Source organism: Neomonachus schauinslandi, chromosome 2 (genome assembly GCF_002201575.2).
Source record: "Neomonachus schauinslandi chromosome 2, ASM220157v2, whole genome shotgun sequence".
Lineage (NCBI taxonomy): Eukaryota > Metazoa > Chordata > Mammalia > Carnivora > Phocidae > Neomonachus > Neomonachus schauinslandi.
In genome coordinates this window covers 149,267,423-149,287,160 of record NC_058404.1, presented here as the reverse complement: position 1 = coordinate 149,287,160, position 19,738 = coordinate 149,267,423, and the positions used below count along the sequence as shown (strand labels likewise).

General features: G+C 35.6%; 1 protein-coding gene across 1 annotated transcript in view; it reads right to left on the bottom strand.

Moving 5' to 3' along the window:
* The window catches only part of CENPC (centromere protein C), a 77,934-nt gene that overhangs the window by 31,231 nt on the left and 26,965 nt on the right, over positions 1-19,738 (bottom strand). Inside the window, 4 exon segments of the mRNA XM_044912714.1 lie at positions 1,579-1,661; positions 2,828-2,971; positions 9,144-9,435; positions 15,642-15,833. Coding sequence (XP_044768649.1) covers positions 1,579-1,661; positions 2,828-2,971; positions 9,144-9,435; positions 15,642-15,833 — 711 coding nt within the window.

Genomic DNA, 19,738 nt, shown 5'->3' with positions numbered 1-19,738 from the left:
ATAAATCTTTTTAAAAAATTTTTAAAATAAATAAAAAGCTGTAAAATTAAGCCAATACTACTCAGGAAAATTCATTGTTTTTCCAAATAAAAAATTTTTTATCAAATAAAAAATAGAAAAATAATTAGAGAAAGCATTCAACTTAGAGGAGAAAAATAATAAAATAAATCTAAACACAGGGAGAAAAAAAACAATTTAAAAGGAAAAACAAAGGGGGCGCCTGGCTGGCTCAATTGATAGAGCCTATGACTCTTTGTTATCAGGGTTGTAGGTTCAAGCCCCACATTAAGTATAGAGATTACTTAAAAATAAAATCTTTAAAAAAACAAATTCCAAATTCCACATTCCTAGCATTTCAAGAGATGCAAATCAAAAGGAAAAAGAGGGGCGTTGGGTGGCTCAGTAAGTTGAGTGTCCAACTCTTGATTTTGGCTCAGGTCATGATCTCAGAGTTGTGAGATCAGCTCTGAGCTCAATAAGGAGTCTGCTTAAGATTCTCTCCCTTTCCCTCTAGCCACCCCACCCCCCCACAGCCAGCCCCGCTGAAGGGCACACCTGTGTGTGCTCTATTTCTCTCAAAAAAAAAAAAAAAGAGAGAGATTCCAATTTAAAAAAATTAAAAATAAAAGGAAAATTAATTAGTGAATTAGGAAAGAAAAAATAGTATAACAGATTAAATTCCAAGCACACATTCTTTAGCAGCATAAAAATTACAAAACTATTAAGAGGCATTTAAAAAACTTAACTATGTAGGGCGCCTGGGTGGCTCAGTTGGTTAAGCGACTGCCTTTGGCTCAGGTCATGATCCTGGAGTCCCTGGATCGAGTCCGCATCGGGCTCCCTGCTCAGCAGGGAGCCTGCTTCTGCCTCTGACCCTCCCCCCTCTCATGTGCTCTCTCTCTCTCATTCTCTCTGTCTCAAATAAATAAATAAAATCTTTAAAAAAAAAAAAAAAAACTTAACTATGTAAAGTTTCAAACATATTTAAAATAGAAAAAATTATATAATGAAACTGATATATCCATCATACAGCTACAGTAATCAATACACGGCTAATCTTGCTTCATTTATATCCTTAGCAGCTTAACATTTTTATTTTTTTTTAAGATTTATTTATTTGAGAGAGAGAGAAAGTGTGTGGCGAGCAGAGGCAAAGGGAGAGGGAGAGAAAGTCTCAAGCAGATCTGCACTGAGCATGAGCCCAATGCCAGGCCCTACCTCACAACCCTGAGATCATGACCTGAGCCGAAATCAAGAGTCAGGCGCCCAACCAACTGTGTCACCCTGGCACCCCTTAACATTTTTCAATACTAGAATAGATATTTTAAGTGTCAATTATTTCATTATGTTCTACCTCAATGAAAGGACTGTCACTCTGTCATTCTTTCTCTTTCTCTTCCTCCTCTGTCACATAGGTGTAAGGTCTTACAAATCTCTAAACATATAGTAAGGCTCTTTGGAGTAAGTACTCAATACACATTTGCCACTGGTGATAATTTATATAAAACATAGCACACCCTTACTTTGTATGCATAATGCCATAAATATCAAGACAAGAGACAATAAATAATAACCTACTTGAACTTTTCTGAACTTCCTTGTCATCCACATCAGAATTATTCTTTCCAGATGTTAAGTAATTCTTGAGCCTGAAAGGTCCACTTTAAGATAAAAAAGTAAACCATCAAATTTGTACTTGTATAATACATATATCTAGTTATCTATCCTAATGGTCATTTTTCTCCCAAAAACTGCCAAAGGTTTCCTTCTTATAAAACCAACAGTGACGTTATAGATTACCAAAAATATATTTACATGTTACATAAAATAAAGAATCTATAATTTAATCCTATAACTGTCAAACAGGACAAATACTGAATTTTATAACCTTTTAAATTTCATGAATCAATTTTAAATTTTAAGTCAACTCAAGTAACAGCCCTGATAAGAATCAAATCAAAGAGTATTATTAAAAATATTAGAAATAAATCAGCTTGTCTTAATTTAAAAATACAGGCAAAAACAAGTGGAATTTAAAATACAGTCCAGAAGTTGCTCAGAGATAATTCAGCTTATCCCAGCCCTAGATTCCTTTCCTTCTATTATGAACCCAGGATAGGCCTAGTAGTCATAACCCACCAAATAGTAAAGAAATCTTAGCCATCACTTAAATGTCTTGAGAATGTTATAATTTACCATTCTTTCATTTTAAAAAAGGGTATATGACTTCAGATATTATAAGAATAGGTTAATTTGGTTTGTTCACTGAGTGTACCTGTTTTAAACACATACCCACAAATTCTTAAATACTCCTCTTTTCAAGAGAGAGAGCCTAATCCCCCATTCCTTGAACGTGGTCTGGACTTAATGACCTGTTTCTAACAAACAGAATGAAGTGGAAGTGACAGTATGCAACTTCAGATACTAGGTTATTAAAAGGGAATTTTAACCTCCATCATAGTCACACTTTCTCTTGGATCACTTGCTTTGTAAAAAGCCAGCTGCCATATTGAACAGCCCTATGGAGAGGGCCACATGACAAGGACGGCCTGCAGCTAACAGCCATGGGAGCAAACTACCTTATAAGTAGATCCTCCAGTCACAGTCAAGCCTTCAAAGGACTGCAAACCAGGTAGACATCTTGAATGCTACACCTCATTAGAACCCCTGAGTAAGAACTAGCCAGCTAACCCAGACTTCTGGGCCACAGAAACTATGAAACCATAGATGTTTGCAAGTGACTATTAAAGTTTGGGGTCATTTGTTACACAGCAATGAGTGACTAATATAATAAGTAAATCCAATTATCCTTAGAACACATGCATACCTTCCTTCCAAAACTGAAGTCTTAGGCTCTCCAGAATCCAAGTTAGATTCTGCTGGTGTCTTGCGTGTAAATCTCCTGATCTGAGACTTCAGATGAACATTTTGTCCAGTCATATTATCTTGATCCTTTGTGCTTCTTGTACCTCTGTGAAAATGTAAAGTGTAAAATTATTTTCATTTCTCCATAAAATATTTCTTCTAGAAACAATACACAATGAGTAGGCCATATAATACTGGTTGTAACAAATATTAGATAACCCTATTCAGGTCCTAGGACTTACAACTAGCCTAGGAAGAAAACTTGATTCTAGGACTTACTAAGAAAAATTCTGAAATGGTACAGACCTGGCCTAAGATGGAGGTGATGACAGGGGGGAACACAAGGAGACATTACTACAGGCAGCATATAATGTATATTACACACTTAATCTACCATTTTTTTGAAAATCCACAAACAACTGAAATTGTTTTCTTTGACACCCCTAGTCAGCCTATTGAGGAACAATAGGATGCTCAGAGGGACTCTGGTTCATCTCTTTAGTAGCTAACAGCTATTTAATTTATCTCCAATATATGCAAATAGGACACATTATTCCGATATTGTATAATTTTTCTCTTCTCTCCCATTTCTCTTGTAAGTCCTATGTTTTGTTTCTTGACTCAGTCTATCAGCCTACTCTTATCATATGTGAGAAAATAATTTGCATGCAAAATAACTAAAGAACATGCAGACTTTGGTCCTACGATCACAGTCTAAAGAAATAAAAGGGATTATAAGAGAATACTATGAACAATTATACATCAACAAATTAGATAACCTAGATGAAATGGATAAATTCCTAAAGACACACAAATTACCAAAACTGATTCAAGAAGAAATAATCTCAAAAGACCTGTAACAAGAGAATGAATCAGTAATCAAAAAACTACCCAGAAAGAAAACCCCAGGCCCAAATGGTTTCACTGCTGAATTCTTCCAAGCATTCAAATAATACAAATTCTTCACAAACTCTTCCAAAAAACAGAAGATAACTTCTCAACTCACTTTATGAGGCCAAGATTATCTTGATACCAAAACTGGACAAAGACATCACAAGAAAACTAAACCAAAAAACTCAACATACTAGCAAAAGAAATCTAACAATGTGTAAACAGAATTACACATACATCATGACCAAATGGGATTCATACCAGAGATGCAGTTTGGTCTACCATCCAAAAACCAATTAATATAATACATCAGATCAATAACAAAAAAAAATCACATCATCATATTAGTAGATGCAAAAAAAAAAAAAAAAAAGCATTTAACAAAATCCAACACCTTTTTATGATAAAAACGCTCAACAAACTAGGACTAGAAGAGAACTGCCACAACTGATAAAAGGGTATATATGAAAAACCTACACCTAGCAGTATACTAAATGGTGAAAGACTAGATGTTTTCCTCCTAAAATTTAGGAACCAGACAAGGAAGTCTGCTGTTACCACTTCTATTAAACACTGTACTAAAGATTTTAGCCAGGGCAATTAGGCAATATAAAACAAATAAATAATAGATTGGAAAGGAAGGGTAAAACTACCTCTATTCAAAAATGACACGATTTTTGTACTCAGAAAATCCTATTAAGTACACTAAAAAGCTAATAAATGACACTAATAAATGACTTCAGCAAGGTTGCAGAATATATAAAAACCAACTGTATTTCTATACACTTGCAATGAACACCCAAAAGTAAAATTTAAAAGCAACTCTATTCACAATAGCATCAAAACAAATAAAATGCTTAGGAATGAATTTAACAGAAGAAGTGTAAAACTTATGCTCTGAAAACACTGTTGTAATAAGTTAAAGATCTCAATAGATGGAAAAACATCCCATGTTCATGGATCAATAGATTTACTGTTAAAATAGCAATATCCCCCAAACTGATATACAGATTCAATGCAATCCCTATCAGAATCTTAACTGATGTCTTTGTAGAAATTGACATGCTGATTCTAAAATTTATATGGAATTGCAAGGAACCCAGAATAGTCAAAAGAATCCTGAAAAGGAAGAATAAAAAGGACTCATACCTCCTGATCTCAAACCTTATCACAGCAATGGTAATCATGACAGTACAGTACTGGACCAAGAACTGATATACAGATCAAGAGAAAAAAGTTGAGAATCCAGAAGGAAACTCATATACGTATGGTCAACTAATTTTCAATAATGGTGTCAAGACCGTTCAATGGGGAAAAAAAGAGTCTTTTCAATAAACACTTATTGGGACAATTGGATAGTCATATGGAAAAGTTGAACCCTTACTTCACAGAATATACAAAAATTAACTCAAAATGGATGAAAGACCTAAATACAAGAGAGTTAAAACTATAAAACTCTTAGAAGAAAAGATAGGGACAAATCTTCATGAACTTGGATTCTTAGATATGACATCAAAAGTATAAGCAATAATAGACTGGACTTTATCAAAATTAAAAGCTTTTGTGCTTCAAAGGACACCATTAAAAAGCAAAAAAGACAACCCACAGATAGGAGAAAATATTTGCAAATCCCTTATTTGACAAGGAACTTGTATCCAAAATATATAAAGACCTCTAACAACACAATTAAAAAAACCAAAAAACAAAAAGACAACCCAACTAAAAATAGACTGAAAAGATCTTTTTCTAATGATATGCAAATGACCAATAAACACATGAAAAGATGCTCAACATCACTAGCCATCTGGGAAGTGCAAATGAAAACCACAATGAGATACCACTTTCATACCAACTAGGATGGCTAGCATCAAAGTGAGATGATAACAACTGCTGGCAAGGATGTAGCGATACTGGAACCCTCATACACTGCTCACAGAAATGTAAAATGGTGCAGATGCTTTGGAAAACAGTCTTGCAGCTCCTCAAACAATTTAAATATAGAGTTACCATATGGCTCAGCAATTCCACTCCTAGGTATATGTCCAAGAGAACTGAAAACGTATGTCCACATAGAAACCTGTACACAAATGTTTATACCAGCATTATTCAAAAGAGCCAAAGGTGGAAACAACCCAAATGTCCATCAATGAATGAACAGATAAACAAAACATGGTATACCATAAAATATTATTTAGTCATAAAAAGTAATGAAGTACTACTGATACATGCTACAACAAGAAACTTGAAAATATCCAAACAGGAGGCACCTGGGTGGCCCAGTCAGTTAAGTGTCTGACTCTTGATCTCAGCTCAGGTCTTGATCTCAGGATCATGAGTTCAAACCCAGGGGGGTGGGGGGGCAGTGAATATCCAAACAGAAAGAAGCCAGTACAAAAAAACTCATACTATAGGATTTTATTCAGGTCAAAATCCAAAATGTAAAATCTATACAAACAAAAAGTATATTAGTGGTTGCTTAGAGCAGTGGAAGAGGGAATGGGAAATGCTAACTAAAGGGTACTGGCTTCTTCGTGAAGTGCTGAAAATGCTCTAAAATTGACTATGTTGACGGTTTGCACTTATCTGTGAATATACTATAAAACCACTGAATTGTACACATTTCATGAGTGAATTGTATGATATGTGAAGTATCCTTCATAAAACTTTTAAAAAAGAAGGGCGCCTGGGTGGCTCAGTTGGTTAAGCGACTGCCTTCGGCTCAGGTCATGATCCTGGAGTCCCGGGATCGAGTCCCGCATCGGGCTCCCTGCTCGGCAGGGGGTCTGCTTCTCCCTCTGACCCTCCCCCCTCTCATGTGCTCTCTCTCTCATTCTCTCTGTCTCAAATAAATAAATAAAATCTTTAAAAAAAAAAAAACTTTTAAAAAAGAAATCTACTGTAATGAGCTTCTGTTCCATCTGGCTTCTAGAAATAATACAGAAATTAAGTGATTACATAAATTTGAATGAAAGAAACTCAGTGGAGACTGCTTACACTTTAAGTGCTCTAGCTCTTAAAGTTTGGTTTATTTTATTCCCAACAGGTTTTAGTAGGGAAAAAGGAAGTTAGCTTGTAGTTTAATTAATGCTCATGGTTATAAAGAAGCAAAAAATATCACTTTTAAACAAGTTAAAAGTTTCAATATCTGTTAGATACATGCAGAGAGCAGAAGTAACTCATGTAACATCTCTAATCAGGAAGATGCCTTAAAAATTTTTTTTAAAAAAGGAAGACTCCTTAGACAAATTAATTTATTGATTTTGGCTTAAATACTATTATCCATCTCCTCCCTGATTTCAACACGTGTGTGTGTGCGCACACGCGTGTGTGTGTGTGGTATGTGTCACATAATATTCTAGTATTGAAAAGGCTTAAATTTATTTTCTCCCAAAAAACCTAGTAAGTTTTAATTCCTAAAATTCCTCTACTGGTTTTTCATAGTGAAAAATTATCAAAAGACTAAATACATTGTACACCTGAAAATATAACACTATGTTAATTATACTTGAAGAAAAGGAACAGTAGCATCTGGAAATAAATAAAATAAATAAATAAAAATCATTTAAAAAAAAAATAACAGCAGTGGGGCGCCTGGGTGGCTCAGTCGTTAAGCGTCTGCCTTCGGCTCGGGTCATGATCCCAGGGTCGTGGGATCGAGCCCCGCATCGGGCTCCCTGCTCGGCGGGGAGCCTGCTTCTCCCGCTCCCCCTGCTTGTGTTCCCTCTCTCGCTGTGTCTGTCAAATAAATAAATAAAATCTTTAAAAAAAAAAAAAAAAAAAAAATAACAGCAGAAGTGGAAACCACCCAAATGCTCACCCTTTAATGAATGGATAACAAGTGGTATATTATTTGCAATAAAAAGGAATGAAGTACAAAAAAAGAGAGAGAAACTAAATATTTTCATATAACCATACAAGATGTTAACTATAAATTCAATCAGCCACTTGATTTTTTTTATATACTGAGAGCTAAAAATGGTTTGTATATTTTCAAAGGTTACATCTTAAATGATTATTTACCTATAGGCATAACTGTTTCCATTTGCCCTTTGGCCAGCAAAGCCTAAAATAATTACCATCTGGCCCTTTAAGAAAAGTTTGCCAACCTCCACTTCTTATAAAGGAATAAAAATAAATCATTTATCAACATGAATAATCTCAAAAATGAACTGTGGAAAAAAAGCAAGTCACAGAGGATGTATATACTAATAAAACCATTTTTATAAACTTTTAAAACCATACCACATGCTGTTCATATATACATGCACACATAGGAAAAGTATAAAAATATCCATGAGAATGGTAACTACCAAATTCAGTATCGCTAACAAGGGAGAAGAATGGGCTCAGCAAAGGTACACATGGGATTTCAGCGGTTGCTATAATATTTTATTTCTTAAGTGAGGTCATGGGGGAATCAGGTTTTTTTTTTTTTTTTGTAAACCTAAAATAATTTTGTAAACCTAGAAAATGGTATGGAAATGGTGTGAAAAAGTTAAAAGAGAATGTGTATGGGATTTTTTTCTGTACTACAATGACATACACTGCTATATTTTAGGGCACTATAATTTATTCCCATAAATCCCTAACACCTTGCAGTTTCTCCCATATAATATGTATTATTTGTTGAGTAAATGAAAGAATACATACTATGTCAATAAGCAAAAATACACAAGAACAACACCTAACTCACTAGGTTGTTAGGACTGATGAAAATTCATTGAAAGCTCCTAGCAAACACCTGGCACATAATAAGCACTCAAAGTATGTTAACTATTATCACCTTACGGGGAGAAGTATTAAGATGTATTTCTAATTATTGAAATCACATTAACCTCACTTAAAAGGAAGCAAATCAAACTATACATTAAAAATGACTAAGGGGTGCCTGGCTGGCTCAGTTGGTTAAGCGTCTGCTTTCGGCTCAGGCCATGATCCCAGGGTCCAGGGATTGAGGTCTGCCTGCTTCTCCCTCTCCCTTTGCCACTCCCCCCTGCTCATGCACTCTCTCTCTCTCTCTCACTCTCTTCTCTCTCTCAAATAAATAAAATCCACTTTTTTAAAAATGACTAAGATGGTTAATTATACTGAAATTAAAAAATAAAATACATTTTTAAAAATGACTAAAATGGTAAATTTTATGTTTTTACCACTTTTTTTAAAAAAAAATCACTCACATCCCGTGGTACTATATATTATTCCCCATTTTAATATAAGGAAACAAATTCAGATTGCTACTTTGCCCTGGGCGTGGATTTACAACCAGGTTTGCCAGACTGCAGAGCCCTTTATGCTAACAGTTTCTCCATAAATGATTAAATGACACTGACAAACTATTAAATGCTGAACGGCAAAAATAACTATATTGTATACCTAACAGACATTACCCAGAATGATCAAGATTTTTCTTCTTAGCCAGGTCTTCCTCATCATTTTCCAATGACTCATTCTGGGAACAACCGGAAATTTCATCATGGTCAATAATTCTTCCAGAATCTTTAGTATTTAAAAACTCCTGTGCTCTTGAGCTGCCCAAAGTAGTTCTCTTCTGCCCTTTAAATGGAATGGTTTTTTCCTCAATATTCTTAGATGATTGATTTGATTTTTCAGCAGGTTTTCGTCTACTGTTGTGACGCACTGACAATTCATTTCTTCTTGAAGAATTGCTATAAACAAGACCTGAAGGATTCAGTGATAACCTAAAGTTAGCATAATGTTTACCCAGATTAGCAGGTTCACTGAAATACCAACATTATTTATTTACATGTAAATACACATAGACAGACAGACACACACACACACACACACACACCAATCTCATAGGCTGTTTGTTTTCAAATTAAAGTCATAAACTATGCAGCTTTTCAACCCCTTTAAATGTATCACAAGCTTCCAAAACCACCCTCTGTGTCTCTGCCCACTACTCTTTTGGCCATCCTTAAGATCCTGTTATTTCCCAAGCTTCCAGCTTCAGCTTCTCATTCTATCTATTGAGGGACCCTTCTACTCTTAACTTTAATTACTATGTAGATACTGGTATCATAATATTCACCTACCACTCTCCCCCCAAATCTGACCTTCTGGTTTTAGTTCCTATCTTAATGAAAGTGTAACTATTTACCCAGATACCTACATCAGAAATCTGAGTCATCCAAGACTCCTATCCCTATCCACAATCAAATCCCCAAATCCTGTCATTTCTACATTCTTAATACCTCTCAAATCCACTTCTTTCAAGCTCTCCTGCCTATCATTGGACCCTCATCATTTCTTAACTAGATTATTAAAGCACCTCTTAGTCTCCCTTTCTCTAGCCTTGGTGTTCCTCAATCCATTCTTCACACTGCTTCAAGAATCATCTTAAGAAAACACAAGGTGGATCATGACAACCTTGCTAAATCTTTTAGTGATTATCTGTAACTTAAGGATTAAGTCCAAATATTTTCAGTAATTTATTTCTACACCTAGAGTATTTACTTCATTAATCAAAATTTTCAACATTCTCCTCAAATAAACAAATCAAAAAAAGCCAGCAATACTGAACTACCTGCATTTCTCTAAAGCACTGGTTCTTTTTTTTTTTCAAAGTGAATCTTTTTTATTATGTTATGTTAATCACCATACATTACAACATTAGTTTTTGATGTAGTGTTCATGATTCATTGTTTGCATATAACACCCAGTGCTCCATTCAGTACCTACCCTCTTGTTGGTCCTTAGACCAGCAGGATCAGCATCACTTGAGAATTTGTTTCAAATGCAAATTCTCAGGCTAGGCTTCAGACCTACTAAATCAGAAGCTTTGAGTAGAGCCCACAGAATAATCTGTGTTTTAACAAGCCCTCCAAATAACTCTGATAAAACAATTTTTAAAAGGTTAAACTCTCAGCTCTATATCTCTGTACATGCTACTCTACTGGAAACATTTCATCCTTCCTCCTCACCCCACCCAGTCACTCAGTTGATTCCTAATTCATCCTTCAGGAAGCTTTCCCTAATTCCCGTGCCTAAATTAAGTAGCTCTCTCTCAACCCTTTAATAATATTTATCATCCATCTAACTGTTTATTTCTCTTTCTCTTCCAGCAGACTGACAATTCCTTGAGACCAAGATTGCTCTTTTACCTATCTTTATATTCCCAATGCCTAACACCAGGGGCAGGACTGTGGTGAAGCAATTTTTTCCAGTCTACTGAGATATAATTGACACACAACATTGTATAAGTCTAGGGTACACGATGTAATAACTTTATATATGTATATATTGCAAAATGAATACCAAAGAGTAAATCTTAAAAGTTCTCATCATAAAAAAAAAAAAAAAATTTACCTAGGGTGGGAAATTTAAGAAGGTGCTCACTCTCAGAGAGTCATACAAGTACTGAACCCGAACTCACACAAACCTGAGACCGAGTGCCTCCTCAAATTTCTCATTCTGTTACTCACTTGCACCACTGTAGTACTGGCCGTGCCTAACACCATTCCAGCCTCACAGTGGGCACTCCATAAACGTTTCTCAACATAAAAGCAGTAGGGCCACACATCTACTACAGGCAGCTTGGCTGCTTATTAGGGAAACAAATATTACATCAACAGTCAGGAAACCTGGGTTCTACTGTTTTCCAGTTCTAGCACAAAGGTCTATGACCTTAGGTTGCAAGCCATGTTGCTTTTTTGAGCTTCAGACTTTCTTTTTCTAGCAGATGAAGGATTGTTTTAACTCTGAGATCTATAAGCATTCCTCCATTTTTGTGACTCCCTACTTGATCAGAAACTCAACATCTGTTTCAAGACTGCTACATAAGTCTTTTTTGGTAAGTCTCAGAGTTCTAGAAAACTTATCCAGGCTTTGTAAGATTTTTATTTACCTACATATTTACACACTCATCTGCTATAGCAGTTTCAGGCACCTGGGACAGAAAGGTGAGTTCCTCAGAGCAATAACAGGAGTAGATAATGTTTTATATACTAACTACATGCCACTTACTCCTTATCATGAGGTAGAAGGATTTGTAATCATGTTACAGAATGAGAAACTGAAGAAAATAACCCCAAACTGGAGAAATCATAATTTAAACTCAGATCTAAGTCCAAAATCCAAGAAAGGCTGCAAAAGAATATTTCTTTCTACTGTCAATCAAGGATCCCAGTGACTCAAAAATTCATAGCAACAAGGCCTCAGATGTAGTGCCATATTTATTCTACTCTCATTTGTGGATCTAAATACCACAGAGTCAACAGTATGATTTTCTTTTTTTCATGATTACCTCCTTTAAAAGATCAAAGATGTTTCCAAAACAATAAATGTTTCACATTGTACAGAAAAAGAGTTGGCATAGCAGACCTAAGAATGTTATCCTTAGAAAGACCTGCTTGCAAAGTTAGCTCTTGGCTAGCATTTGGGAACTTTAATTTCAGAGGGTTCCCATCATTTCCTAACTGATAAATGTGGTTTAGTGTGCCTAAACTGCTTTACAAAAAAATACAATTTATGTCAAATACTTGCTTTCCTTCAGGGAGTCTGGAATTTTAGTACTTACTAGGCAGAGGGTGCCTAGGTGATCACCTCCAGTAAAAATCTTGGGCTCTAAATCTCTAATGAGCTTCCCAAGTAGGTAACATTTCACACATCTATCATTAGTATTCATTGCCAAAAGAACTAAGTGCCTCTGGTATGAATCCATTGAGAGAGGACTCCTTCAGACTTTGCCCATGTACTTTTTCTCTGATTTTGCTTTGTATCCTCTTGCTGTAAGGAAACTCCAGACACCATTAGCACTTCTCTCACTACACTTTCACCTGATGGCCGTGCTTACTACTTCACTGAGAAAACAAAAAAGTCAGAAGAGTACATATTCATCTTCTCACCATCAACTCTACCAACCTACTTCCATCTGTGTACTGCATCACAGTCCCCTCCTTACCTATTCAAGGACTGTGATCCTATATTTATACTCTAACTTTCTAGGAGGTTGTTTTTTTTTTTAATTTTTTTTTAATTTTTTATATTCAAGAGTCTTTCTTAAGTTTTTAAATTCCAGTTAGTAGGGGCACCTGGGTGGCTCAGTCAGTTAAGCATCTGCCTTCAGCTCAGGTCATGATCCCAGGGTCCTGGGATAGAGCCCCACTTGGGGCTCCCTGCTCAGCAGGGAACCTGCTTCTCTCTTTCCCTACGCCCCTGCTTGTGCTCTCTCTCGCTATCTCTCTCTCTCTCTCTCAAATAAATAAATGGAATCTTTAAAAAAAAATTCCAGTTAGTTAATATACAGTATAATATTAGTTCAATATATCAAGTGTACAATATAGTGATTCAACACTTCCATACATCACCCGGTGCTCATCACAACAAGTGCACTTCTTAATCCCCTTCACCTATTTAACCTTTCCCCCTACCCACTTCCTTCTGGTAACCACCAGTTTGTTTTCTGTAGTTAAATGTCTGTTTCTTGGTTTGCCTATCTTTCTTTTTTTCCCCTTTGCTCATTTGTTTTGTTTAAATTCCACGTATGAGTGAAGTCATATGGTATTTGTCTTTCTCTGACTGATATATTTCGCTTAGCATAATACTCTCTAGTTCCATCCATGTCATTGCAGATGGCAAGATTTTATTTTTTATGGCTGAGTAATATTCCGTTGTGTGTTTGTGTGTGTGTGTATACACACCACATCTTCTTTATACATTCATCTGTCAATGGACACTTGCGCTGTTTCCATAATCTGGCTACTGTAGATAATGCTGCTATAAACATCAGGGTGTATGTATCCCTTTGAATTAGTATTTCTATATTCTTTGGGTAAATACCTAGTAGTGCAATTGCTGGATCACAGCTATTTTTAACTTCTTGAGGAACGCCCATAGTTCTCCACACTGGCTGCACCAGTTTGCATTCCCACCAACAGTCCAAGAGGGTTCTCCCTTCTCCACATTCTATGGTTATTTTAAATGAGCAGATAAACTGACGTAACATCTTGTACATTATTAAAAAAAAAAAGACCTTCCCTTGACCCCACATCTCTATGCTTCCTTATCTTATTATCTCTCCTTCCTCACTTCCTACTCTTGAAACCACTTCAGTCAGGCCTTTGATTTGATTATTCCACAGAAACCATTTCTATCAAAGTGACCAACAACCTCCACATGGCCAAAATTATATTGTCAGTTCTTAACTCTCGTCTACTTCAAGCCATCAGCAGTATTTAAAAGAGTTCATCACTCAATCCTTAAAATGCTTTCATTACTTTGCTTCCATAACCCTAAGTTCTCTTCAGTTTCCTTTAACCTTACTAACTGCAACTATTTAGTTTCTTTTGGTGGATCCTCCTTTCCCTCTTTACTCCTGGCATTGGGAGTCTCCCAGGACTCAATCCTTGGCTTTCTTTCTTCTCTAGGTTCAGTCTATCACTAGGAATTTCAAGCAGTCCTAAAGTTTTAAATATCATCTATATATTGGTAAGTCCCTAATTATATGTCTTCCCAAATCTTTCCCCTAACTTTAAACTCATTTACCAGGCTATTTCCTCAATGTATCTACATTGATACCTAATTAATTTATTACAACCTGAAATCTTGACATCCTTCCCAAATCTGCTTCTTTCATACTTTCCCTCATTCAGTAAATAGTAGAGCTCCCTTATTCTATTTGTTCAGGCAAAAAAAAAAAATCTGAGTCATCCTAGACTTCTGGTTCTCTCTTACTCCAATCTGTTAGTACCAAATCCAACCACTTTTCATCTCTTCCCTCCAACAATCTCTTAACTAGTATCCATGCCCTAGTTTCCTCTCTATGTAGCAGTAAAAATAATTCTTTTAGAGGCGCCTGGGTGGCTCAGTCAGTTGGACATCTGCCTTCGGCTCAGGTCATGATCCCGGAGTCCCAAGATCTAGCCCCGCTTCAGGTTCCCTGCTCAACGGGGAGTCTGCTTCTCCCTCTGACCCTCACCCCACTTGTGATCTCTCTCTCTCACTCTCAAATAATAAATAAATAAAATCTTCTTAAAAAGTCTCTTAATTTAAAAAAAAAAAGAATAATTCTTTTAAAAGAGGATTCAATCAAGTCACTTCATTAAAAGAGGATTCAATCAAGTCACTTCATTGCTTAAAATCTTCAGTAGCTTCCCAATACACTTCGCCTAAACTGTCTATCACAGCCTCCCTCTCTGACTTCATCTCTCCTGGCTTACTCATCTTTAGCCATACTAGCCTTCTTGAATCCCTCAAACATGCCAAGTATGTTCCATCAGCACCTTTTAAATACATTCCCTTGGTCTGAAATGTTACACACCAAGTTATTTGTATGGTTCCCCTCTTCATTTTTCTGAGATATATGCTCTGAAAGATCAAAATGGACTCTTACTACTACCTTTTACAAAAACATTGTTCTATCTTCTTATCCACCCCACTTCTACCTCTACTTCCCATCTCTATCCTTTATCAGCTTTATTTTTTTTTATTACGTTATGTTTATCACCATACATTACATCATTAGTTTTTGATGTAGTGTTCCATGATTCATTGTTTGCATATAACACCCAGTGCTCCATTCAGTACATGCCCTCTTTAATACCCATCACCAGGCTAATTTTTCTTTATTGCCCATCACTGCATGAATTATACACTTATATTGCTGGTCTTCCTCCACTCAAATGTTAAGTCTCACGAGAGCAGGGATTTGTTTTTCCACAGCTATATCCCTCTATCTAGAATACAATATATAGTAGAGCCCAATATCTTCACACTTAACTGACTTAATATTTCTATTAATGACCCAATTTAACTTTGTCCTCATTAGGTTTTCTGTGGAAAATGGGAGTATAAATCAAAATAAAGCCTCTTATAGAATGACTTTTTGGAGCTCTCAATGAACATCATTTAAATAAAATACTTACTCTGTTCTGACTTTACCACCCACCAATTAGATGGACGCCTGGAAATTCTTCGACTTCTTGTAATAGTTGAAGTCACTTCTTCAGGTACAAGTTTATTCTTCTTGGACCCACTGGGAAAATGCTTCTTTTTATATTCCTTATCTTTTTTCTGAGTCTCTGTATAAGGAACATTGGTGCTATTTTTCTTGCTTCCTATAAAGAAAACCATAAAAAACAATTTACAATCTATGGAACTGAAGAGTTTTCAGAAAATCACAATAGGTTAAAAAAAAAAAAAAACCTCTCAATTATAGGAATATCTTAAATTTATTCTGTGGGCTTCTTTCATCTCTTTTTTTTAAGTCAAATGTTCTCAATAAGATCTGTTTCTGTCAGTTAAATATAAACTTTTGACATTGCTTGATAACTAACATACTCCTCAGCCAAAAAAATGAGTACACTCTGAAAAGGAAAAATATATGGCTTCTTCCAACTACTTACCAATGTTCCAAGTTAAAAAAAAAAAAACATAACCACTGCTTTTCTGTTTCGAATTAAATCATTATTTTGTAAATCTAATTTTTGAAAGAGGAGATTTAAAGTGAGGTTTCAATAAAGAGATGTTCCTATACGAAGGAAAACCATTATTTTTGTTAACAGAATTTAAAAAAGAAAAGAGAATGAAAAGAAACAATGAATATGGCAAGCAATACATAGCTAATGAAAAGGTTTGGTGTCAGTAGTAACCTCATTTCACTACCACGACAATTGGGTAAGAAAAGAATCTAACAGAAGGGTGAAATCAATTCTAGTTTGTTTTTTGTGGCTGACAACCAGAAGAAGAAAAAATCAGGGAAATACAAGATATTTCAATACAAATATTACAGTTAAGAGGAGCACAATCACCAAAATGGAAAATTTCTTTTACTCAGAAATAGGTTTAAAATATTAGGTGTTAGTAGACAGAACGGAAATTTTTCCTGATCATCAAATAAATCAAGAAACCATCATTTATTAAGCAACTGAAACAAAGACTTCTGGTCCAAAGAAGGAATTAAACTCGTATCAAGTAGGAAATATTCATGGAGTAAACAAACTACATAAAAGTATGTAAGACCAATAGAGCAGGTATTATATTTAACCACATAATTAAATATGAAACTATACAGAATTTTTTAAAAAGATGAAAGGAGAACATAATACAGGTTGAAACCTGGAAATATGGAAAATACAAGACCAGACTTTCACTAAGAAGGTAAATTTGGGGAAATAATTCAGATGGAGATGATATCTAAAGCAAAGGAATAATTTTCTCAAGGAATGAATATAAAGGAAGAGCAAAGCACAAACTATTAAACGGGGAATATGGAAAGAATCACCAAAATTTATAGATAAAATGAGGAAAAGTAATCAATAAAGACATAGAAGGAAATCAAACAAAAAAATAGGAGAATCAAAATATTATAGCATCAGAAATTAGCTAGTGTTTAATTAGGCTATAATGAAAACTACATCTTGTCATCTTTACTATATGCAGCATATAACATTGTGTTTGGCACATAAGCTTGAAATATGAATTCAGGGTGAAGCCAATGTTACAGTAGGCAATGAAATTGGCAAAAGTACTTCCCAGCATGAGCTTTTTAGATAGGATCCACGTTTTTGATACACCAAGTATGCTTCACAGATCAGCTGTATCAGTATCACCCGGAAGAGACTGTTTAGAAATACAGAATCTTGGGGCACCTAGGTGGCTCAGTTGGTTAAATGTCCAACTCTGGATTTCAGATTAGGTCATGCTCTCAGATCATGAGCTCAAACCCAGTGTCAGGCCCTGTGCTAAGCAGGGAGTCTGCTTGTCCCTCCCCCTCTCTCTGCTTGCTCTATTTCTCTCTCTTCCAAATAATCTTAAAAAAAAAAGAAAGAAAGAAAGAATGAATCTTGGGTCCCACCTGAGACCTACTAAGCAGGTTTATGAATCAAAATGTTAAGAAAATCCTCAGGGAATTCAAATGCATATGCAAGTTTGAAAAGCACTGTTCTGCTGTTTTAGTCATTCTCCCAGGTAAATTTGACTGAGGAGTAGAGAGATAGAAAACGAGCCAAATTATGTCAAGATCCCTTACAGCAGTAAAACTCTCTGAGTCCAGTCTGAGAATAAGTTACAGGATTCGGCAACTCTGAATTTAAGATAAAGAGAATGATTTATGCTTATAAAAGGAGTAAAAGAAAAACATTAGCCTTAATGATCTGAACAAGACACAAGAAAAGTTGATGAAAAAGGAAAGAATATACTTTACCAATATTGTGCTTAATATGGGAATTAACCAATATGTTAGAAGTGATGAGAATGGGAGATATTTGAAGAGCCACCACAGATAGCAAATCTTGATAAAGAACATATTTTAGGGAATGGATATAGAAAGTAATAAAGGGTCAGTTTACAAAACACTAAAGCAAAGAGAACTTTCAACATGGTTGCCACTGATTAGTGGGTTTAAGGAATTATCTGTACAACTGCAAGAATCCTCACCAGTGAGCATCGTTTTCAGTATATGTCCACCCTCCTTTCCCTTCTCCAACTCCTTTTCTTCTATTTCCCCCCTTTTTTTCTTTCCCTTACCTTATCAAAAGTACCTCAGGAACTGTTTTTTTTTTAATAAAGATTTTATTTATTTATTTGAGAGAGAGAAAGAGAGAGAGAGAAAACAGGGGGATCAGCAGAGGGAGGGGGAGAAGCAGACTCCCTGCTGAGCAAGGAGCTCGACGACGTGGGGCTCAAGCCCAGCACCCCCGGGATCATGACCTGAGCTGAAGGCAGATGCTTAACTGACTAAGCCACCCAGGCACCCCCTCAGGAACTGTTCTAACAAATGAGAGGTGCTCATGATGACAGAAATTGCCCATGTTCATGAATAAACTTCAAAAAAAGAAATCAATGTGAACAATGATTTAGGGGAAAAGAATCTCAGGAGGAAAATGCTATCGTGAAAGACTTATTCAGACCGTGACACAGAAAAAGAATATCAAAGTCTAAAACAAACCAATTAATTATTTCAGAAACTAATTCTAGGTCAGGGAAGATCAGAAACTGAATGACAAACAATTTAGAAAACTAATAAACAAAAACACATACAGAAGATACAACTGATATATGAACAGATGGTAACGTGAAGAGAGCTGACTTAGAACTGAGGGAACATATGTCCTAAGTAAGGCAATGGCCAGAAAAAGAGGTGACTTAGAAGTGATACATTTCTTTAACTACAGGAAATTTTGCATATATACATGTAAAGGAGTATCTTTCTAAAGGTGGGATATGTTTTAATAAACACAGCAAAATTATTCATCCAAAATAGAGTAATACTTCTGTCATTAATAATAATGTATTCCAATGACCCACAGAGATAACTGCTAAGGCTAAGATCTGAGGGGTATTTTAGGAATAAGACAGATATAGTTGCTGTTCTCATGGAACTTTCAGTCTAACTGCCAGAAGGAAAGATGGAAATTTAGCAAGTAATTTTATGTTTGATAAAATAAAAAGGATGTTATTTGAGCATATATAGGAACATACTGGGATGGGGGTAATAATCAAGTAAAGTGATATTTAAACTGAGTACAAAGGTTGGTAGGGGACAGAGTACATTTAGGAAAATTTTTCTAAGCAAAAGGTACAGCATTTTAAAAGGCCCACAGTTGAGACAGTAGTCTGTTCATGGAACTGGGAGAAATTCATTATAAAGTAACCCAGGAGATGAATCTGGAGAGTAGAGAGAAGACAGAGGGTATGTGCATAAACTGCTACAATAATCTAAGAAATAAATGACTCTAACTTGGCAAGGAGAACAGCAAGAGGAATGGAGAGAAGTAACAGATATGAAAGTCAAACTTTATACAGGTTGCTAAAGAGGAGTCAAAGATGATTCAGATTTCTTTCCTGAGCTACTAAATTTATTATGGTCCCATTTATGAAGATAGGAAAACTAAAGCAGGAGCAAGTTTGGAAGAATTTAGTTTCTAATACATCCAGTTTGAGAAGCCTAAGAGACATGAGAAGTGGAAAAGTCCACTGCCTCAACATAAATCATTAGCTTAGGCATTGCAAATTTGTCAAG